Source organism: Coregonus clupeaformis, chromosome 24 (genome assembly GCF_020615455.1).
Source record: "Coregonus clupeaformis isolate EN_2021a chromosome 24, ASM2061545v1, whole genome shotgun sequence".
Classification (NCBI taxonomy): Eukaryota; Metazoa; Chordata; class Actinopteri; order Salmoniformes; family Salmonidae; genus Coregonus; species Coregonus clupeaformis.
The window spans coordinates 60,203,722-60,227,754 of NC_059215.1; the positions used below are offsets into that span (position 1 = coordinate 60,203,722).

The 24,033-nt window shown below is 43.3% G+C and overlaps 1 protein-coding gene across 2 annotated transcripts; it reads left to right on the forward strand.

Annotated features, from left to right (window-relative positions):
- Positions 1-8,334: 8,334 nt before the first annotated feature.
- On the forward strand, positions 8,335-24,031 carry LOC121549018 (phenylalanine-4-hydroxylase). 2 transcript variants are annotated; one of them, XM_041860802.2, is made up of 13 exons: positions 8,335-8,600; positions 10,058-10,177; positions 15,767-15,950; positions 17,198-17,286; positions 17,893-17,960; positions 20,011-20,207; positions 20,306-20,441; positions 20,735-20,804; positions 21,098-21,154; positions 21,272-21,367; positions 22,282-22,415; positions 22,568-22,683; positions 23,122-24,031. In XM_041860802.2, the coding sequence occupies exons 1-13, from the start codon at positions 8,541-8,543 to the stop codon at positions 23,163-23,165; spliced, it is 1,371 nt and encodes a 456-aa protein (XP_041716736.2). In that variant the 5' UTR covers positions 8,335-8,540; the 3' UTR covers positions 23,166-24,031. The 2 variants fall into 2 exon arrangements, with proteins under 2 accessions (XP_041716736.2, XP_041716745.2); XM_041860811.2 differs by lacking the exons at positions 8,335-8,600; positions 10,058-10,177 and adding an exon at positions 14,926-15,027.
- The last annotated feature ends 2 nt before the right edge of the window (positions 24,032-24,033 follow it).

A 24,033-nucleotide genomic window follows, 5' to 3' on the forward strand; every position in this document is an offset into this window, starting at 1 on the left:
GAGACATGAAGAGGAAGAGAATGAAATTCCTTCCTGTGGGGGACTGATACTGTGTTTCTGTATGTGGATTATTGCTGTTAATAATTACCACCTTGTTAAACCAGTCTAAGTCACTGGTGCATGCTATTTCCTGGGTAAACATAGATGAATACACTATAATAGTAACAAACACAGAGTTCCTTTTCATCATAACTTTGAGGCACATTTACACACAAAAACACATTTCATGTTCCCTTATATGTCCCTCACATTTGGATCAGACGGGCCCCGTGATCCTCCAAAGCCATGAATGAAGATCGTCCCCAACCAAACCACACACACAGAGGTCAGACCAGAAAACACAAACAGCTGGACAGAGGGCTTTTCAGCCCAACTACAGAGAATAGACATGGATCACGTTCTGGGCTGCTATAACGCTAGAGCATCAATCTCCTAGCCATAATTACATTACAGGGGATATAGAGACCAAGCTCTGTGGAAACAATGGACTCTATCAATTCCCCAAATCAGACCTCATTAGTGTGAATGTGTCCATGTGTGTGTGCCTGTGTGTCTTCTTAACAGAAACCTATCTGTAACGCCAATCAAAGCTTATTATCTAGAGTGTGTCTGTCTTCAGTTGGATGTTTTTTAACTTAGAATTTGTTTTGAGGGGACATTTTGTAAAAAACACTAGTGACATATTAACAAACCCCAAACCAGAGAGTAAAAGTAACCGTTGCCCCTAGTGACAAGAGGAGACACTTAAACACACACTGACACATACAAGCTTTCTTTTAGGTAGTTTGACATCTTTGACAGCCTGTCTGAATTTTATGTCTAGTAGCAGTTCTTTTCAATCTCATGAAAAGCGGAAAAATGTAACACAAGTTCTTGTAAATCTGTTTTTCTTTCATGAGCACAGTCCATTAACTTTGTAAAAGTTTACATTTTAGCCAAAAGTCTGCCTATATGAACTCAATAAGGAAATTAGTTGTTTTGGACACACTAAAGCTTCATGGGTGTATCTGAGCTCCTGACCTCTTCCTATACATGTCTCTTCCTAAAGCATACTCTCCCCTTGGCTCCCTCCGTTCTGCCCAACAGGGGTCTCTGCAATGCACCTTGGGTAATCCAGATGTCACAATGCCAGTTGCTAAGACACTGCTTGGAAATGCATTGTAAAGGGAAGCACAGCCTGGGATAAATCACTGGCCGTCTGTTTTGTGCTGTGATGTCTCAACACTTCTTTACAATAATGGGTCATTTTCTTTGATATAGCTTATATCATTATTATAGTTATATTACCCTTATATTATGCTTGTCTGAACGCCCTGATTTGAACTGGTGTTTTTTTCTTCTAAATGACACACCTCAACTGATCTGACGTCAGATCCATACCAAGATTGATACTCCATTGCAATCCACATGTCAAGTGTTAAATTAATGGGGTAACACTTTATTTGAGGGTCTGCCTGTATACTGGATAAACCATTAATAACCCTATACCAGTTGTTACACCATTATTATCACTCTGTCATGCACTTTTCTGTTCCCAAACCCCTTATTATAAGAACCTGAAAGCATATAGAAATGCTAAACAACACGCCTTATGAATTGACTTAATGTAATGTTTTTCTTTTATGAGGTAATTAAGCAATAAGGCCCGGGGGGGGGTGTGGTATATGGCAAATATACCATGGCTAAGGGCTGTTCTGGATACAGAACTTAGCCGTGGTATATTGGCTATATACCACAAACCCCCAAGGTGCCTTATTGCTATTATAAACTGGTTACCAACGTAATTAGAGCAGTAAAACTAAATGTTTTGTCATACCCGTGGTATACGATCTGATATACCATGGCTTTCAGCCAATCAGAATCCAGGGCTCAAAACACCCAGTGTATAATAATGTTTATAACCTGTTTATAATCAAACTGTGAAATAATGAGTTGCTAAGGCAATAGCCTCCCCAGCACATTCACTCACAAAACATATGCATATACACACATTACATGCTCAAATAGACAAAGCTGACAAAGCCCCATAAAAATACCAATACAAGCACATTCACGCTGTTCTAAGGGAGCGAGGCCTGCCCACTCTGTGCTGCCCATTGTTGAAAGCAGGGCTGTGAATCAAAGGGGGGCTGTGACCTGGGCTGGCTCTGCCCAGCAGGACTGAGGGGAACCCTTCTCCCTGGGCTCACTCCAGCCCCTGGTCCCCGCTGAGCCTGGGGCACCACACTGGGCCCCCCCCCCCCGGTACTGACGTTTTTTCTTCATCTCATCAATCTGTCAGCTTAGCACTGTGACACACTGCACAATATGGTCCCCGTATTCCTCCATTAGTGCCCTCTCTCTCAATATGGCCCCAGCATTTCTATATTAATCACCTCTCTCCCACTGGGCAAGGCCCCCTGTTCTGCCTAGTAACAACCATCAATACTATCCACAGCCCTGCCCATCCTCCTCACAGACTGGGTCACTATTCACTAGAGTCTATATTCATCAATACACAAAGCTGCATGCATTAACACCCATATTGTTCTGGGTCAAAATGACATATTCAAAACTATTCTGTGAGTGTCCCTACCACAGAAACAGCTGGTGCATGCACGTGCACTACTGGCACACTGGTACAAAGTAGGCCTATAAGAAAGAGTGGTATTCAAGAAACCCAAACTTCTGGTCAACAGGCCCTCACCTCTATTCAGTACAAGTTGGACACGTGTTTGGGGGTAACAATCAGGAAGAGAGGGAGATAAAAAGAAAGAAAGAAAGAAAGAGGGAGAGAGAGAGAGAGAGAGAGAGAGAGAGAGAGAGAGAGAGAGAGAGAGAGAGAGAGAGAGAGAGAGAGAGAGAGAGAGAGAGAGAGAGAGAGAGAGAGAGTCTCTCTTTGGAGAACCATGCCACTCGATTGGACTCACTTTAGAAACAGACTATTCAATTCATTTCCAAGTAAGAGAAGGAGACTCCAAATTATACATGGAATCTCTTCAATGGTGATTGTCTTTAATAGCAAAAAGGAATAAAAAGAGAAGGCTGTATACATTTGACATATACAAGGTAGCAGGGCATAGTGATTGTTGCTTGCCCAAAACTTTTTTTTCTTTCAGAAAACCCTTTCCTTGCTGAATAGGCACCTATTAGTGACTCCATTTTAGGCACAGGGCTCTTCAATGGCTCCTCACTGTGCGTCTTTATCATAGTCAGGCCCTGAATGCAGGCAGCCCCCCTCCTCCACCCGGGCCCAGCTCCTCAGACTGTATAGATAGGTGCTGGAAGTGTGGTGATGGCTGAGGTGGGGTGAGGTGGAGCGAGGTGGGGGTGAAGTGGGGTGTGCTGGGGTACTCTCGCACCCTGTTTTGAGCTCCAGGTGTGGTGGGCTAAGCACAGCGCTCTGAAGCCACTAAAGAGGGCCCCATTGTACAACCGCACACTTTATTCGACTGTGTTCAACATGTATTAGCTGATCTCCATAATGCTACCCCCCCCCCCCCCGCGCCTCAAAACAAGTCAGGCCTCCGGCGAATCGCTGCACACCGCCTTGAAGCCCCTTTATTGTTGCTGGATTATTCTGGAGTTAGACGAAAGAAAGAGATGGAGGGAGGGGGATGTCTGCACTTTATCTCCAGGGGAGACAGAGAGTAACGAAGGAGCTTCTTTAGAAAAGTGAGTTACTGCGGCGAAGGCCCCACAAACACCTGCAAGAAGACAGGCACGCGTAGAGGCCAGGGCAAGGAGGCCCCGTTGTTCATTAAACTGTGCTACTGCCCCTCTTCCAAAATCTCAGTATACCCCAACCTCATCTCAATCCCTCAATATATTGTAGCCCCCACCACCACAACAACACTGTAATATTCTACTGTACATCACAATCCCTATACATACATTCTTCAGTCCTCTAAAAATACTATCCAGGACTACTCCATCAGAATGTCCCCTGGGCCAAGATATTAACATTCTTTGAAAGGTTTGATAATTGTTACTGTTGGTCTGTAAAACATCAGGTCTGTAAAATGAATATCAGAGGGTGAAAGAGCCTTTCAAGAGGAGGGGAGTTACAGAGTTTATGCTGATGTGTGTGTGTATGAGTGTGTGTGTATGTGGTTGAGAATATAGAGAGTGAAGTTGAGAGAGAGGGGCTGTATGATGAATATGGAGGCATTGTTCAGCCATGCTTACCTCCACGGGCAACCATCTGCTCCCTGTCAATGCGTCACCTGCTCGTCTGAGCCGTCTCCACGGAAACCGGGGGAGGGGGATTAGGAGAGGTTATGCCTTTGAAGGGAGGGGCCACAGCGACAGGCGAAGAGGAGGAGGTTGCCTGGGGAGACCAGAGGAAGGGTTACTCAGAGAATGGCGTCCTCTAGTGGCGGATACTGTATGTCAGTGCATCACAATGTTGAATATAGGGCAAAAAGTTTTCCTGGGCAGGTCATCTGGTCAGGAAAAATTATTGGCCCTATAAATAACCACTGAGCTATTCTCGTGGAATGCTAACGCCAAAATGTAAACTCGACGAAGTTTGTTTGGAGCAAATTTTAAGGCTTTCATTGAAGTCACGCAACAGCCAGGAAAGCCGACCAGGTAAAGCAATGTAGTGAACATGACTGTAGTGGTTGATTAGCTGCTGTGAAGTGATGTCCTGTCTGTGTGGGCAGCACAGCGAGACTGGTATATTGTGTGACAGAGAGCAGGAGGGTGTCGGTCCATCACAGGGATCTAATTAAGGCTCGCAGGTACAAACGCTGTGCAGTCTGCCTATGATCGCCACCATGTAAATACAGGCCTCAGCGCAGCTTGAAAGGCGTGTGTGGGAGTTCACAATGGACCTGATGAATGCATCAGCCAGCGGCTGGAAGCCGGAAGTATTGAAACCATCAATGAACACAGGAGCAAACAGCAAACAACACCGGGTTATGAGTTAAACACTATCGCCACATCAGCTTCACTGGTACGTTACCACGCATTAAGTTAAGAGGTTCTCTCGTTAACTTAGGATGAAATAACATGCTATTTAGCAGATGAAGAACAATGAACAAACCAAACAATGAACAAACCAAAGAAACTCAGTCTCCTGGCTGGGTTGTTCACCTACACAGACAGACAAACCTTGAGACAAACAAACATGGGTGACCCTTGTACTTTCATGTCTCTGGTGATATCATGGAGCTCAGTTTGGAGGGATATTTCTGTAAATAATACTATGTATATAAAGGCAGAGAGTGGATGGGTGGTGATACTGAGAGGGGTACAGAACAGAGGGGCTGGGGGGGGTGAGAGAGGGGGATCTGGCTGCACAGTGCACACACTCACTGCTGAGGAGGAGCAGCCTGCCACACATGGACGCTCACCTGGAGCCGTTCTCCTCAGACCCACAGAGAGACAGGAACACAGCCCTGGGGGACAGGAGAAAGTCTGAGTGACAGGTGAAAGTGACCAGGCTGTGGGGAGGAAACACCTATTGTGTTTGGTCAAGAGGGCAGAGAGCCAGAGCAGAGGGATAGGGCCTGCTCAGCCGCCCGCGTCCCTCCTAAAGACGAGATCGTCAGCCAGCCTCCACACCCAGGGGCCTTTAATGGACTGAGGGGTCGGTTTAACTCACTCTCTTTGCCTCATCGTTAACCCCCCCCCACACACACACACACACACACCAGCGCACACACCCTTGGGTCACCAACTGCCAGGTTAGAGACCTAACCAAACCACTCTCCCCCAGTACCCTTTTATGTTGTGGAAACAGACCCTAAGGCTAAAACTTATCTTATCAGTTAGGTCAGTTCTATTTTAGGTCAGTTCTATTTGGACTGGTGACAGACGGAATTCCTCTTTCAGCCTAAATAAAATCTCCACTATTGAGAGCTATATCTGCCTCTCTTCCTGTGACTCCAACAACTTTCGATGGTATCATGGTAGTTTCCTAATACAAACACTGCACTACCCCTAAACTGACACTTCAACCAACATTCTACAGTAAAGTAGACCTTTGTCTCCCACTTGTATCACATGGAGTAATTATTACTCTCTATGAACCTACCTACATTGGGCCTACCTACATTGGGCCTGTGTCCTCCCTGTGCTGGCCTGGGTGAGATGTGCTGTGATCCTGGGAGAGTTGCTGTCAGGGCCACGTGTAGCAGGGAGGTGGCCGGAGGTGACTTTCCTGTGTGTAAAATTCAATTATGCAGCGGGTGAGCGTGTCTGAGCGTGTCTGTTGAGAAGCGGTGGGCGCACGGCTGCCCGTTCCCAGCGTGCGGCGAGGGGGTTAAGTGCCACAGAAAGACCTCCATTATCTGAGTGAGAACAGCCCATGTGGCAGGCCGCACAGACCCCGTTCCCCTTTCACACTCTTTACAACAGCCCTGCTGAAAGCCTCAAAGTTTAATTCCACCCCCTCCTCTTTTCCCCTCCCTCCCCCCTTCAATCTCTCTCTCTCTCCCTCTCTCACTCAGTTCAAAAAGAGTTTTGCACAATGCCAGTGGAAACCCAGAGTAGATTCTTCAGCACCCCTGTGGACACTGGACTGAGGCTGGGAGACAGTGCACATGTGGACCCGATTCACAGGACTGCCGTCAATCAGGCCATAAATCAACAACATCTCTCATTCTCTCATGAAGACACAATTAAGCCTCACAACTCTATAATGCCCCCCTCTCATCTGACTTCTCCCAACCCAGCTTTCTAGTCGTCTCTACAATCACACAGACTCTGCAGTCTGCAGTTATTCAGATGAACACCACAACAACATCATTAAATCATAGGTCTGTGTTGCATAATGATAGGGCAGATAATAATTCAGTAAAGGTCTAAGAAACTCACAACAGCTGGAATAAATGTGGGAAACATTCAGGGAATGGGTCCTGAGACAGGCTAATTCCTCACTATTTTTCACATGAAGCACCCAACTGACAAAATGTCCCAGCCAGACCAGAACACATTTGGCCCAAGGAGTACTTAGTGAGAACAGATGCTCTGTGTGAGACTGAGAGAGAAGAGGACTGAGGCTCTATGGAGTAGGCCGTTGTCCACACACACTCAGCCACTTCACATGAAGAACGAGCAATTGTCTCCATCACCGTTAATGACGCAATGAGTCCCCGATCTGATGTGCAGTGTGAAGAACACATTGAGGAAGCGGACAGGCACATTAATGAGGTTTAATGACACCGTTATTACAGCATTGACTATCTGTGCAGCTACGCAATGGAATCCAACAGCAGTCATTGGCATGTAATGAGACAAGTGTGTAGTCACTGATTTACAGTGAGATGACATATGTGCAGTCTGAAAAAATGAATGCTCTTATACAGAGGTCCAGTAGAGGTCAGACCCTCTCCTTGCATACATTTATCATCATGTCACTATCCATAATGACCATGAGTGGGTTGGGGGTATTCTCATTGTTAATACCACATTGTTGAATTGTGAGGAGTTGCCCTATGCTATCAAAATCTTGTTTATGGTCCTCTTTTAACAAGGAGAGGTAGGTAACGTTACGCCTACCGTCATTGTTGTAGAGGAGAATTCTGTGGTATATTATTGATAGGCCTACATATCTAGGCCCATTGCCCTACCGTGTTCGTTGAACACCAGCAGAAAGTATGGGGCAGTATGACATTTTCTTTAAATAGCTGTTTTGACGTTTTAAATTAGAGTAATGCGAAATGTAAAATACTTACTGCTGATTCACCTGTTGACAGATATGTTGCCCTGGCACGCGACACACAAAAAAATACAGTATTCCTATACTGCTTAGTCCTATAAGACACTCACGGTCAAATCGTTTTTATTTATTTAGTATATTTTGAAAAGTAATTTAAAACTCTCCGTTTGTTTTTATAGAGGGACGTCACTTAGCAGGCCTCTGAAGTGGCGCTGTATTGAACATCAGCTACAACCTTTTTTAACCAGTTGTTCGGCGCCACCTTGTGGCTTTTAGTAGCGCCATCACATCACTGGACGCTGATAACAGGGCCAAGTAAGCAAAACCGACCCCAAAACATTAAAAACACAAAATACCTAAAAAACTGCAACGAACTTTTGATTTGATACAAGTTGCGTCACTTAATGTCATAACATAACCTTATATGAGTAGCAGCTATACGACTTTATTGATTTTAGGGTCATTATAGTGGTCTTTAGTGGATCATTATGAGCATGCGTCACAGTACAGGCATGCATTGACCATCCTCTTCATCAATATACCTAAGACATAGTCATCTGTTATATCACAGTGACGGCCTACTGAGTGGGTGGAGGCTTGGCAGGTAGTGATGGTTATGAAACGTTGATTCTGAACAAATACCCAGCCACCTCTACCACAGCACCAGACAATAAGAACCAGATGTGCCAATATAGCAGTTTCATAACAACTTCATGGCTCCATAGGCCTACTCGTCGCGTAACAGTGATACAGACCGTAAGGGGGTGTGGTGTCACGTGGGCCAACATGAATGCCTGAAGTTTAACTTGAGTTGCTCAAACAAATTCGACCAAAGCACACACACACATTCAGCAACAGTAGTTTCATACCTGTGCAACGAGAAGACTGGAGGATGGACGCAGCATACAAAAAAATTAACAGGAACTATCCCACACTGGACAATGGCAAAGAGGTAAGCCTTTTTTAAACATAACATCTATTGTACACAATAATATGAAATGTGTAATAAATAATATACATTTATGAACGTGTTTATCGCTAATAATAATATAATAGTGATGATAACTGATGTTATCATATTGAATGAGTAACATACATGTATAAACCTGATATTGGCTTATAGTACTAGAATGATGAGAACTGATGGTTTTCTGATTATATTTATTTAATATAGCCATATCATTATTATTGTGCAGTAAATTCCATGTCAGGAGATAGGGAAGGTAACAGGTATACTTGGCATTGGACAGACCTTTTAGCACCTGTAAAACTTGCTATTGTATAAAGTCACAGTGTCATTTGGTGAAAGGGCTATTAGAATGGCAGCTATGTTGTTCATTGTCCAGCTACTGTATGTTGTTCACTGTGGCTGGAATAGTCTAGTCAGCGGAATGGCAACACAGACTAGACTATTGTAAACGTCTCATGGTCATTGTGAATAATGTTAAAGGTCAGTGACTATGAATCCATGCAGGATGCGCGTAATAAATACCTGTACAAACAAAAAAATCTGATCCAGAAAAGGTGAGCACAGTTTAACATCTATTGCTTGAGAAGTAATGATAAGACCTTCACTGTTTGTTAATTCATCACAATAATGGACTGGAGAAATTATATATAAAGGGATAGTTAGGCATAGAATTCCAGTCCACTTTTTGGTTTGAATAAACAGCGAAGTACAGTTCAAGGAATTGTGGATGTCGATGTATTTGTGCAGAGTAGAGATAAATGGTCGATTTGGATGGGATGGTGTCAGAGGTCATTACTACAAAGGTCAGAGCGTAAAGGTTAAAGGTGTGAAAGCTTTGCGCTTTGAGAGGTAAGTCCTTTGGAATGCAAAATAACCTGGGTTCTATAACCACAGCCCACACACAAACACATGCACAAAACATTATTTTTTATTGTGAGTGATACTTTCATTCATGGAATATATTAACACAATCCTAATGATATAATGCAGATCTGTTCAACTGTTTGATTTACCTGCGTTCGTATAAGGTTTGTGGGTCAGATTGTGGAGCCTCAGTCATTAGGGAGTGGGCGACATGTGTTTGCAGTTCAGCTAATCAGAGAGTGAAAGAGTGAGAGGGCATAAAGTGAGAGAAATAGCCGTGTAGTTGAGGTGATGCCAAGGGTCACCACGCTACAGAAGGTTCACTTTAGGAGAGCATAGCCATGTCAATCACTCCACTCAGCTTCAAAAACAATCCATTGCTACAGCATATTAGTTCTTCCCAACACAACCCCCCCCCCCCCCCCCCAAGGTCAGTGATATATCCACTGCACATAGCTATCTAGATGAGAATGTAATCCACAGCCCACCAAATTCAATGCCCCCTGGAATGTGTGCAGTGCTAAGGTCTAGCCCTGGGGGTCATAGGTCAAATTGCTGTGAATCTTGTCTTGTAGCAGAGGAGAGGCTCCATGTACCTGGAGGAAGAGACCAGCACCAAGGCGGGGGTGCTGTCCTGCTTCTTCTCCCTGAAGGAGGAGGTTGGGGCGCTGGCCAAAGCCCTCAGACTGTTTGAGGTAAACCACTCAACATAACTGTGAATATGAATGTACACAGTACAAACAATCTTACATGTGCAGTAATATACTGGAGTCACACATGCAAAGTAATGTGCAATCTTTATTCTGAAATGCTCTGATGTGTTTGTCCAATGAGCCATTGGTCAAGGACAAATAAGAAGTCAGCCTGTTAGGAGTGACAAAAACCTGTAAAGCTGAAATAGCTGTAAAGCTGAAAGCAGTAATACCTGAAATAGCTGTAAAATCTGAAATAGCTGTGAAAACTAAGAGGTGTAGTAGCTTTCATAGCTTTAAAAGCTAAAAGCTGAAATAGTTTCTGTAGGTGAGAAAAAGAGAGAGGGTGGGTATGAGGCTATTCTACAAGCACAACAATAGGCTATAAGCAAACAAAGTAAACAATGTGTTTTTATCCATTTCATACCATGTGTACCAAATATGAATAAAACAGATGGAAAAAGACAAATCAAAATGATGTACAGTATTTTCAGAGTCAACTCCACAGCTGTGTTCTGGACCAGGAAAACTGCTTAGTCACTCCTTCAGGAGGCCATTCATTTTTACATTTTAGTAATTCAGCAGAAGCTGTTATCCAGCGCAATTTACAGCAGCGAGTGCATACATTTTCATAATTTTTTTCATAATCGAACCCACAACCCTGGCATTGCAAGCACCATGCTCTACCAACTGAGCTACACAGGACCATTTATCACTAGCAACTTTACGGCGGTAATGATCAGAAGACGCAGAGAGGCACTAGAAGATCAGACAGAAGTTTACTAGCTGCCATTTGTCAGTCCAAGGGACCAATTTAAAGAGACAGCCAGGGCTTCACACTGAGCTAGCCACACTGAGTCAGCCAGACTGAGTTAGCCACACTGAGTTAGCCACACTGAGTTAGCCACACTGAGTCAGCCACACTGAGTCAGCCACACTGAGTCAGCCACACTGAGTTAGCCACACTGAGTTAGCCAGACTGAGTCAGCCACACAGAGTTAGCCAGACTGAGTTAGCCACACAGAGTTAGCCAGACTGAGTTAGCCACACTGAGTCAGCCAGACTGAGTCAGCCACACTGAGTTAGCCAGACCTTCCCTCTCTTCCCCTCTTTTCCCTCCATGGAAAAATTTACAAGGTACGTAACCAAACACATTTCATAAGACAGCATGTTACCAGTTAGCTCCAGATGTTCGAGGTTACTGACCATCCTCCTGCATCCTGGTACCTGCCTCAGTGAAGGACATGTGCCTGGCTGGCTACAGTCCATAAGTCCCCCCAGTAGGGGTATTTCATACCCTAGGGCCTGCTGAATTGGAATGTGTACAGCTCTGTGTCTGATTTGAACAGGCTCTCTCATACATATAGAACAGTTTGTTCAATTTCTAGGCAGGCTCCTGCAACAGAGGACAAGGTAATGGGAAATAATGCGCCACCATTGGATACTACCAGTAAAGGTACTGTAGGGTAACTACTACAACCCCAAGTATGAATTATGGACATTTCCCTGGGGCTCCTAAGATACTTTTTTGAGAATTGACAGAATTTACATTAACATTTAACTAGCCAAACGTTAGTGGAGAGTTTCCAGCAGGGTGTGAAGGTGTTAGAGGCCTACCGCAGGGTTTTACATAATGTATAATTAAAGGCTTGAGGTTGGTACGGTATGTTCCCTCTACCTCTGGGCAAAAATGGACAAAATGGTTTGTCAATATTGTTTCCATGTTATTTCAGCATCAAAGTAATCACATTGCATCATTGTGGATAGCTGTCATAACACATACATGTTGAACATTTTTGAGTCATTTTAATCCAAGACCTTTCAACCAGGGTTCAAGGTTTGGTTTATTTTAAATATTTTGAGTTTGTTGACAACTCAATCAAATATTAACCAAAATGTGGTTGTTGATCTGACGTCTTTGTCCAATGTGTTGGTTGCCCAATATATTAGTAGCCAACGTTATTAATATAGGTTACTGAATTTAGAGTTGAGGGGATGTAAGCCCTATTCTTTAAACTGTGTAGATTTATGGCTCTATGGTAACTGTTAGTGTGATGACATCTTTATCTTAGATATCTACGGGAGCAGTTGTGTACACAGTCTTTCCAGGCCGCTCTTTGATCCACAACGCAGGCTGAGGTTTCTGCTTTTGAAATAGTCAAACATTGGATTGGAAGACACCCATCAGGCCCCAATATGGTCACCAGTTACGGCTACTGCATTCATTTAACCATGTTGTGTTGTGCCACCAGCAACAGTTGACCCCGTCTAAAGGAACATCCTTTTTTTATTTTGTGTTGACTTAAGTGACTATGTACTTCACGGCATGCAGTCAGGGCTGTTTGGCAGCACATTCATTGTTTAACCTTCGACGAAGAAGTGCTATCAAAGTTTGATGTCCTAGTAGTCAAAACAGAATTGGATTTTCTTGTGCCTCACTTGTAGGGGAGAGTGGGGTAAGTTGAGTCAGAGGGTTAGTTGAGCCACCCCTTGTTTCTAAGAAACCATACACAAAATTAATCATGTGACCAAATATTTAGGAAGAGGTCATCATTTCATGGAGTCTGTGAAGGAAGAAACCACATGGAAAAAGTGGTAAGCAAGTTAGGTCCAAAAAACAGATTTTCACAAATTAATTTAGTGTGTTATATGTTTCATGATGCATGTATCTAAACCAAAGTAGATGGTTTTATACATAAGTTGGGGTCTCTATAAGCTTCAATATGAGGTTATAAATGTAGCATGAAAGAGCATTATTGTAGCTGTGTTGGCTAATATAGTCAAAATGTTTGCCTTGGAGTAAGTTGAGCCAATGGCCACCATACTCCATACAAATTATGATTACATTTGGTCAGTTTTATGCATAATATGCATAGTATGTCTGCAATGTGTCATGCATATGAACTCAAGATATTGCATTTGTATTGTTACGGAGCAGACATCATCATGCCCCATGTATACAAATGTAAAACAAGCAGGGGTCTAGCCCCCTTGAGTTTCTTGAGAGAGCAGCCAAGGAAGTGAGAGAGGGGAAGAAGTCCATTTCATCAGCAGCAATGGATGAAAAAATTGACAGAATGACACTGAAGAGGTACATTGACAAAAAAGAAAACTAACATGTACCCGTGCGAAAGAGAGGCAATGACAGAGTAGCAGAGGCACACAAGGTCTTATCTGATGACATGGAGGCTTAGCTTGCTAAACATATCATGAATTTCGCAGACCAGTTTCATGGGCTTAGTAGCCTCAAAAGAACTTGCCAACGAATTGGCACATCGAAACAACATCCCTGTCCCAGACAACTGGTCATGAAATGGAAGGGTTAGTGATATTGAACAGAGAGATCTACAGTGCCTTCGGAAAGTATTCGGACCCCTTGACTTTTTCCACATTTTGTTACATTACAGCCTTATTCTAAAATGGATTAAATAAATGTCCTCAGCAATCTACACATAATACCCCATAATGACAAAGTGAAAACAGGTTTTTATAAATACAGGTTTTTAAAAAACAGAAATACCTTATTTACATAAGTATTCAGACCCTTTGCTATGAGACTCGATATTGAGCTCAGGTGCATCCTGTTTCCATTGATCATCCTTGAGATGTTTCTACAACTTGATTGGAGACCACCTGTGGTAAATTCAATTGATTGGACATGATTTGGAAAGGCACACACCTGTCTATGTAAGGTCCCACAGTTGACAGTGCATGTCAGAGCAAAAACCAAGCCATGAGGTCGAAGAAATTGTCCGTAGAGCTCCAAGACAGGATTGTGTCGAGGCACAGATCTGGGGAAGGGTACCAAAAAATGTCTGCAGCATTGAAGGTCCCCAAGAACACAGTGGCCTCAATCATTCTTAAATGGAAGAAGTTTGGAGCTGGCCGCCTGGCCAAACTGAGCAATCGGGAGAGAAGGGCTTTGGTCAGGGAGGTGACCAAGAACCCGATGGACACTCTGACAGAGATCTAGAGTTCCTCTGTGGAGATGGGAGAACCTTCCAGAAGGACAACCATCTCTGCAGCACTCCACCACTCAGGCCTTTATGTTAAAGTGGCCAGACGGAAGCCACTCCTCAGTAAATGGCACATGAAAGCCCGCTTGGAGTTTGCCAAAAGGCACCTAAAGACTGTCAGACCATGAGAAACAAGATTCTATGGTCTGATGAAACCAAGATTGAACTCTTTGGCCTGAATGCCAAGCGTCAAGTCTGGAGGAAACCTGGCACCATCCCTACGGTGAAGCATGGTGGTGGCAGCATCATGCTGTGGGGATGTTTTTCAGCGACAGGGACTGGGAGACTAGTCAGGATCGAGGCAAAGATGAACGGAGCAAAGTATAGCGAGATCCTTGATGAAAACCTGCTCCAGAGCGTTCAGGACCTCAGACTGGGGTGAAGGTACACCTTCTAACAGCACAACGACCTGGGGGGGGGGGGGTAAATTTGGCCCAAGATAAGCCTGGCCAGGCTCCCTGTAAGATTAATATCAGAATAACAATGCAGTACCGATCTCCTGTCAACAACAAAGGTTACACTAAACTATCTGTCTAAACTAAACACACAGACAGAGACCTAACAAACAGGGCAAACAAACTCTCTGACACCACAAGGAGTCAATAATGGCACATCATTAGATGGAAAGTATGCAGAGCCATGCTAGGCAAGCCACGGGGGGAGAGGGGTGTGGAGCGTTGTTTGGTAACTAAGTGCTGTTGGATGTTGAAACAACAGCAGATCCATATGGTCTCCATAGAGCCCCAGTCTGGAGAATGGGATCCAGATGGAGATGGAGCGTGAGGGGGAATGGGACTGTGTGCCGCCCGGCCCCACCTCTCTACTGGACCTATGGCAGTAAGAGATTGTTCTACTCCCTCTCCGCTCCCCACAGTTACAAAACAAAACCACATTTAAAAGAATTAAACAATATAGATTTGCAAGTTTCCCTGGATGGGCCAAAATGTACAATTGATATTGAGATGTACAGTTGATATTGAAAGGCATAGATATGTATATGCACACATCGAATCTCATCCAAAATGAACAAAATCTGGAAAGTATTCTCTATTTTAGAAAATGCAAAAAGTTGACAGAATGATTTATGTCAAAGATGTGATAGCATTGAAAAAAATGCATTATGTTGTTGTGCAAGCCCTTTCAATGCTACCACAGCCCACATCCTGGCTCTAGTCGGTTCTATAACATCCAGCCCACAGTTAATTAGCTGGGTGATTGTTTAGTGCTGTACTGTTCTGTCCTAAGGGCATGGTTGACTCCACAAAGTCTGTCAAATGACCACTGTTTGGACGTGCAGTTGGCGCCCTCTAGCGGTATGCTAAGTCCACATACAGTATTTCCAGAGCTGGATTATCATGAGTTGAATCACAGGTTTTTAAAGTAGTTTAAAAAAAATGTAACCTAACTTTCATTGTCAATTATATTTTAATAATACAATAATACTTTTGAAGTAAAGAAGATACAAAAACACACAAAACTGAAGTACAAGATCTAATAGCAGGATTGAACCACTCAGGTGTCACACACACAGGATTTACAGAGCTACATGGCCTCTCCTCTGTCTCTGACTCAACAGGAGAAGGGCATCAACCTGATGCACATAGAGTCTCGCCCGTCGCGACTGAACAACCAGCAGTTTGAGTTCTTCATCAGCGTGGACACCAGCTTCTCCAAGGCCTTGGACGAGGTCATCGACGGCCTGCGCACCGAGATCAGTGGCCACGTGCACGAGCTCTCACGCAACAAACAGAAGGACACAGGTGTGTGGGTTTGGGTTGGGGTTAATTCCAATTCCAATTCTTGTCAACGCTTTTTAATTAGGAAAATGTGGAATTGGAATTCAGAATTACTTTCTGAATTGACTAGAGTTGAAATGGAATTCACCCTAATCCTGGTGTGTATGAGTGTGTGTATATAGAAAAATATTATCAATGAATAATCAATCTAGATATGCATATAATAACATATTACAAACCATGACTGATTAAAACCATGACGACTAAAATATTATTTTAAGTGTACTTAACAATAATTATATGATGTTATATTTGTGTCTAGGAGGTAGAAGGGGGAAGTAGAAAAACTGTGTGTGTGTCACATGATCTGAACTCTGGGTGGCGCTTTAGGAGGCCACCAGCCAGACTGTCTAATGAGGCGATGAGCGTCGCCGCGGAGACGGATGGCCTGTCCCTCACATCCAACCTCCTTTATTAGTTGTTTCCACAATGACATTAGTTTAGTTACTGGGCACCAACTGGCCTGGCTGCAAACAGAGGAGCCCACTGTCACAGAACAGACTGTCTCTATCACAGACCCAGAGGAGGGAAACCCTAACAGGGTCATCGCTCATCCCGGACAGACAGACAGGCAGAGATAGACAGGGCCATCACCAAGCCAGCCGCCCTTGTCCTCACCCCCCTCTGCCTAGCCCTATGGTCTACTGGACAGGGCGACAGGTTAATGTGTCATTGGAGGATATTAGAGATATTTATGGTCTGAGATGGAGACAGGCTGTTTTGAGAGGAGCCTGGTGGGGTCCCATTGTTCCCCTAGCCTCAGGCTGGACCACACGGCCTCGATTTAGATGAATGGTCAACGTCCAGTACTTCTAACTGTCATCAATGAGCCAATGGGTGACCTCCTCTGGTGCTCTGTTCACTGTCAACATAGTTACTGAGTAGTGTTCTAGCCCAAAAGCACCCTGCAGGCAAAACCCCGACAAAACCATCCCCATCAATACTCATTTGGGCTTCACTTGTTTCAATCAATTTACATTTTGGAATTGGACACTGAACACAAGGCAGATGTACAGACAATTGTAAATAATACTAAATTGTAGTTTTCTACATCTCAAGACGTTATGCACCACTGTTTCGACTGGTTTTACTCTGCCCTCTTCTGGTCTGTTTTGGCCATGTATATACTGTATAGAGCGGGGAAAAAATATCTACAGTATTTGTCACATTCATTTGAACTGGTTAATGATATTCCCCCCCCCCCCCTACAGTTCCATGGTTCCCCAATGACATCCAGGACTTGGACCGCTTTGCCAACCAGATTCTGAGCTACGGATCTGAGCTGGATTCTGATCACCCTGTAAGGATCAACCATTCATTACTGTCTGTTTACAACCTACACACTCTGTAGGGGGTGTCACCCTGTGTACTAAGGTGACTGCTTTGTGTTGTATGTGTGTCTGCATTGTTGGGAAGGGCCCGTAAGTAAACATTTCACTGTTAGTCCACACCTGTTGTTATACGGAGCATTTGACGAATACAATATGATTTATGTGTGTGTGTGTGTGCATACGTATGTACCTGTGTGTATGCATGTGCACTCACACGTGTGTTTTATGAAAGACTCAAATCGTGATGACAGTCCCCACTCTGCTATCTATTCTAATGGAAACTCTCTAGGGCCCCAAATTAATGTCATTGCTTTAATTGAGCCCCTATAATTATAGATAATTGCTCCCTTTTGCCACCACCTTTAAAAGTGAAATGTATTCCTCATGAGCAGCATACATTCTACAAAGGCCTCATTTGAATATGTGTGTCCAGCCAGGGCTCTCAGGAGAGTGGGAGAGTATAATGCTGTCAAAGGGTCCAAGTAGTCCTAGCTGAGGATTTCCACATTATATACAGGGCCAGGCAGTGATCATAAATAAGATCTAACATTGATTACTTCGGTCATTCACTCCAGGGCTTCACAGACCCAGTGTACAGAACCAGGAGGAAGGAGTTTGCCGACATCGCCTACAACTACAGACAGTAACTATCCATCTAGACTAGAACACTTGTTTCTCTTTGGTCCCTCTCTTTTACACAACAGCAGAGGTGAAGAAAGCTTCTAGAACCTACTAGAAGTGATCTATGGCTCTCTCCTCCAGCCTCATTTCAGTCCCCGCTTTGCCTTTTATTGAAAATACCACAAACAAAAGGGGACAAATTACAGAGGGGGCAGTGGTGGATTTGAAGCCTCTGCCTTTGTTCGCATAATTGAGACTTCATTATTCCCAGGAACTACAAAGAGCGCCAGCCCCAATGAAAACACCCTCACAGGAAGCTCACATTTACATAGCAGTGGGACCTTGGTAGAATAATGAAGTGAATCCACTCACTGATCTCCCCCACCCATCCATCCTCCTAGTCCTCCCTCACCAAATAGGGACTGTGTGTGTCTGTGTATATACAGGACCAGTCAAATGTTTGGACACACCTACTCATTCAAGGGTTTTTCTTAATTTTTATTTTTATTTATTATTTTCTACACTGTAGAATAATAGTTAAGACATCAAAACTATGAAATAACACATATGGAATCATGTAGTAACCAAAAAAAGTGTTAAACCAATCTAAATATATTTTTGATTTTACATTCTTCAAAGTAGCCCTTTGCCTTGATGACAGCTTTGCACACTCTTGGCATTCTCTCAACCAGCTTCATGAGGAATGCTTTTCCAACAGTATTGAAGGAATTCCCATATATGCTGAGCACTTGTTGGCTGCTTTTCCTTCACTCTGCGGTCCAACTCATCCCAATCCATCTCAATTGGGTTGAGGTCGGGTGATTGTGGAGCCCAGGTCATCTGATGCAGCACTCCATCACTCTCCTTCTTGGTTAAATAGCTCTTACACAGCCTGGAGGTGTGTTTTGGGTCATTGTCCTGTTGAAAAACAAATGATAGTCTCACTAAGCGCAAACCAGATGGGATGGTGTATCGCTGCAGAATGCTGTGGTAGCCATGCTGGTTAAGTATGCCTTGAATTCTAAATAAATCATAGACAGTGTCACCAGCAAAGCACCCTCACACCATCACACCTCCTCTTCCATGCTTCATGGTGGGAATCACACATGCAGAGATCATCCGTTCACCTACTCAGCGTCTCACAAAGACACGGCGGTTGGAACCAAAAGTCTGAAATGTAGTCTCATCAGAACAAAGGACAGATTTCCACCGGTCTAATGTCCATTGCTCGTGTTTCTTGGCCCAAGCAAGTCTCTTTTTCTTATTGGTGTCCTTTAGTAGTGGTTTCTTTGCAGCAATTCGACCATGAATGCCTGATTCACACAGTCTCCTCTGAACAGTTGATGTTGAGATGTGTCTGTTACTTGAACTCTGTGAAGCATTTATTTGGGCTGCAATTTCTGAGGCTGGTAACTCTAATGAACTTATCCTCTGCAGCAGAGGTAACTCTGGGTCTTCCTTTCCTGTGGCGGTCCTCATGAGAGCCAGTTTCATCATAGCGCTTGATGGTGTTTGCGACTGTACTTGACAAAACTTTCAAAGTTCTTGAAATGTTCTGGATTGACTGACCTTCATGTCTTAAAGTAATGATGGACTGTCATTTCTATTTGCTTATTTGAGCTGTTCTTGCCATAATATGGACTTGGTCTTTTACCAAATAGGGCTATCTTCTGTATACCACCCCTACCTTGTCACAACACAACTGATTGGCTCAAACGCATTAATAAGGAAAGAAATTCCACAAATTAACAAGGCACACCTGTTAATTGTAATGCATTCCAGGTGACTACCTCATGAAGCTGGTTGAGAGAATGCCAAGTGTGGGCAAAGCTGTCATCAAGGCAAATGGTGGCTACTTTGAAGAATCTCAAATATATTTTGATTTGTTTAACACTTTTTTGGTTACTACATGATTCCGTATGTGTTATGCCATGTGTTATGTCAATGTAGAAAATAGTAAAAATAAAGAAAAACCCTGGAATGAGTAGGTGTGTCCAAACTTTTGACTGGTACTGTATATAAGAACATATTATACACAAGTGTTTGTTAACAACAGTGTGTCTCGGTCTCAGTGGCCAGGTCATTCCCAAGGTGGAGTACACAGCGGAGGAGAAGGCCACATGGAGCACAGTGTTCAATGAGCTGAAGACTCTGTACCCCACGCACGCCTGCCGTGAGCACAACCGTGTGTTCCCCCTGCTGGAGCAGTACTGCGGCTACAGGCAGGACAACATCCCCCAGCTGGAGGACATCTCACGCTACCTGCAGTGTACGACAACAGATCGTGCCTAAGTGCCCCCATTTCCTATGCTTCTTTAAGCGTCCCACACACACTGACATGATACCCTCCCCTCCTCTCTGTTTTAGCATGCACAGGTTTCCGGTTGCGCCCAGTGGCTGGCCTGCTCTCCTCTCGGGATTTCCTGGCTGGTCTGGCCTTCCGAGTCTTCCACTCTACACAGTACATCCGTCACCAATCCAAGCCCATGTACACACCTGAGCCGTGAGTGTCACCCTCATATAAGGAGAAAACACATCGCGCTGAATGACAGTCTGACGTTTTTTCGCCATTCGTTCGGCGTGGTGTGTTTTAGGGACCGTCTGATTTCTGTCATTTTCGCCCGTTTCCACATGTAGAATCGGTTTGTAAATTACAGCTGGCACCCTGTTAAGTACTCTCGGCCGGCAAATGCTGCGGGTGTATCCGTGCCTTTATACAGGTGTCACATCCTACCTTGGGACCAGTTGTACATAGTTGATTATGTTCTATAGTCATTGACTTAAATCTCTCCACAGGGATATCTGCCATGAACTCCTGGGGCATGTTCCTCTGTTTGCTGACCCCACCTTTGCCCAATTCTCACAGGTAAAGAACACAAGAGGACATGAACGTTCTTTAACCACTGCTGGTATCATAACTTAAGAGAACTATCCATTGTTGGCGTGAAAAAGGGCACCATTGTAAAGATCAGCTTCAAACACAGTCATGCTAGTCATAATGTTCTTGATTGAGGAGAATGCCATGCAACTGTACTGCATGTGCCAATCTTACTCTAATATTGGTTTTGCTCCTGTAGAACGCTTTCAACTATGTTACAGCACAATATCCTGAAGCAGATATAGTCAATAACATGATTTATTTGACACTCTTTTGAACAGGAAATCGGTCTGGCTTCCCTGGGTGCCCCCGACGAGTACATTGAGAGGCTTGCTACTGTAAGTATCTCAGACGTCTCACAACATCAACTTCAGCCGACTCCTGATACCAGAAGAAGACAAAACAATATTGAATATGTGATGAGCCCTTGTGTCTGTCTGTCTGTCTGTCCACAGGTCTATTGGTTCACAGTGGAGTTTGGCCTCTGCAAGCAGGGCTCTGAGATCAAGGCCTATGGAGCTGGCCTTCTCTCATCATTTGGAGAGCTGCAGGTATTTACCTTACATGTACACCTTACAGAGTGACTTACAATGAGAAATACATGCTAGAAGCAGCCACAGTGGTCACATGTTGGGCATTCTTCACAACAGAACAATTCATTTAGCCATGTGGCTATTTTTAAGAGGGTTTCTTTCATTACCTGTTTTTATGCCCACGTGTCAGGCCTCCTTCCTGCAGTTCTAATAGACCCAAATCCCTATGAGGTAGCCCAGTGGGCTGTCAGTCAGCAGCATCGCATTAGTGGAAACCAATACTTTTCTCAGGGCAGACCTGGTTGTAGCTAGATATGTTCGAGTCGCATCTGTGACAATTTTAGCAATTTAGCTAACCCTTTTTCTAACCTTAACCTAATTCTCCTAACCTGCCACGTTAATTCTCCTAACTGCTGTGTAAGTTCTCCTAACCTGCTATGAAAAGTCACTTCTGCTATAGTCAAAACCGGCAGACTTGCCCTGATACCACAAATGCGATACAGCTGTCAATCAGTTTGTTAGTGGTCCACCCAGGGCTCAGGCTAAATGTATCACTAGGGGAAACTGGTGAGGAGTGGGTTAGTGGTTCAATGGAGAAGTAGGAGGCAGAGACATAATTAATATCTTAAGTCACCAGTTACATCACAGTGTCAGCAGAGGATGTGCAGTTAACTGAGTCATATCACAGCAGGACCAACTCACGCTGAGACGCCATTCACACTGCACTTCCTGTTTACTGCTGCCGAGGCTCATGGGGCACAGAATTTCATTGAGGAATTGGACACTGCTTGTGATCTGTGACCTCAAAACACCAAATGAGGGCTTGTAACCTGGATTCTGCTCATTGTACATTGATTCACGACAGTGTTACATCTCCCATAAATGGGATTAGTTGGAGTCAAACTCTGGACTAACATTTTACTGTTTTACAGTACTGTTTGACAGACAAGCCCAAGATTCAACCATTTGACCCTGCGAAGACCAGCCTTCAGAAGTACCCAATCACTGAGTTCCAGCCCATTTACTTTGTCGCTGAGAGCTTTGATGACGCCAAAGAGAGAGTCAGGTAGAATTTAACATCTGTACAATATTAACCATTTATGATGTCACATATTCATTCACTGTATTCGCTTCGGAACTCTCTGGATCTTTATATCGTAGAATATATATATCTTCACATTTCCAATGGAATGTCCTGTGTTATGACTCTCTATACAGGAAATTTGCCGATACCATCCCCAGGCCTTTCTCAGTGCGCTACAATGCATACACCCAGAGTATTGAAGTCTTGGATAACACCCAGCAGCTGAGAAACCTGGCTGACAACATCAGTGGTGTGTGACACATTTCTATAGTGTCCTCATAAAACGAACTCCTCAATAGCCCCTTATGCAAATACCAACATCAAGTACTATTAGAAATTGATTCAGATTTTCTACCAATTGTAATTGATATACACTGTATGTAATATATGTCATTTAGCATACACTTTTATCCAAAGCGGCTTACAGTCACGCATGAATACATTTTACATAAGGCTGGTGTAGGGAATCGAACCCACAACCCTGGCATTGCAAGCACCATGCTCTACCAACTGAGCTACAGAAGACCACACTAGGATTTATTTTTGTCTTGCCTTTTAGAAATGTAAAACATAGTTTAATTGAATTACAGACAATATCTGTATAAATTCCCAACTCCTACTGGTATTTAATGTTTAATAATCTTCTACAGATGAACTACCTAATTTAATTGTATTGCTTTTATTTTAGGGGAAATTGGGATCTTGTGCAATGCCCTGCGGAAGATGGAGTAAGGAGAACACTTTGGAGACATCCTTCAAAACTGATGTGCACAATGATAGAATCTCAATGTATCTCATCAATCTTGTAGATTTCCATTATACTCTTTGTACTTATAATCTGTGTGCTTGTTCATTATAACATTTACTGCATTCTGCTTCATCTTTAAATATATTATTCATAAATACCTACTGCAACCCATATGCACTAGTCATTTTAAGTAGAACATTTTAATATTAGTAGTCATATTATTAGAGTAGCACTCTCTCAATGAATCACAGACATGCATACTACTAGCCAATGAAAATGGCACATCGGGAAAATGAGTCTCTCATTGTAAATATTGAGCTACATAAAACAAGTATTAACTTTCTCTAAATGAATTATTCGATAAGTGAGTGAGGTTTTCGTTAGATTTTTGTTAACTCCAACAAGGAGAAGTATTGTTTTATCATACTTTTGTCAGCATGTTCTAGAAATCCAACACCCGCCATTACAGTATTGATAGGTTAACCGACGTAATTTTCCGTAACCAGCTGAGACAGATGAAATTAAAAGAGTGCTATTCCAAAACTATTAGCTCAGGCTTTGAAGATTATCTAATTCGCACTTGAATATTCTATGGTTAAACCGCAAATAACAAAAATGTATCCTTGCATTATGCTATGAAAAGCTAAGCCTCTATAACACAATAACGAAATACAATGTGTATGTCCAGAGTGTTATTAGAGAATGTGTTTGATTATATCCTGAATTCTGATTAATCCAAATGATTGACTGTTTTTCCATTCTTTACTATCACCATCATATTTGTTTGTATAATATGCATGAAAATGTGTTATTATTAACTTGCCAAATAAATATCTTTATATCCTGAAAAGG

Excerpts from the sequence above, each read along its gene's own strand:
- LOC121549018 (XM_041860802.2), top strand. The coding sequence starts at position 8,541 with ATGGACGCAGCATACAAAAAAATTAACAGGAACTATCCCACACTGGAC. Across the intron at positions 21,368-22,281 it reads CATCATTTGGAGAGCTGCAG|TACTGTTTGACAGACAAGCC; the intron begins GTATTTACCTTA and ends ACTGTTTTACAG. Across the intron at positions 22,684-23,121 it reads CCTGGCTGACAACATCAGTG|GGGAAATTGGGATCTTGTGC; the intron begins GTGTGTGACACA and ends CTTTTATTTTAG.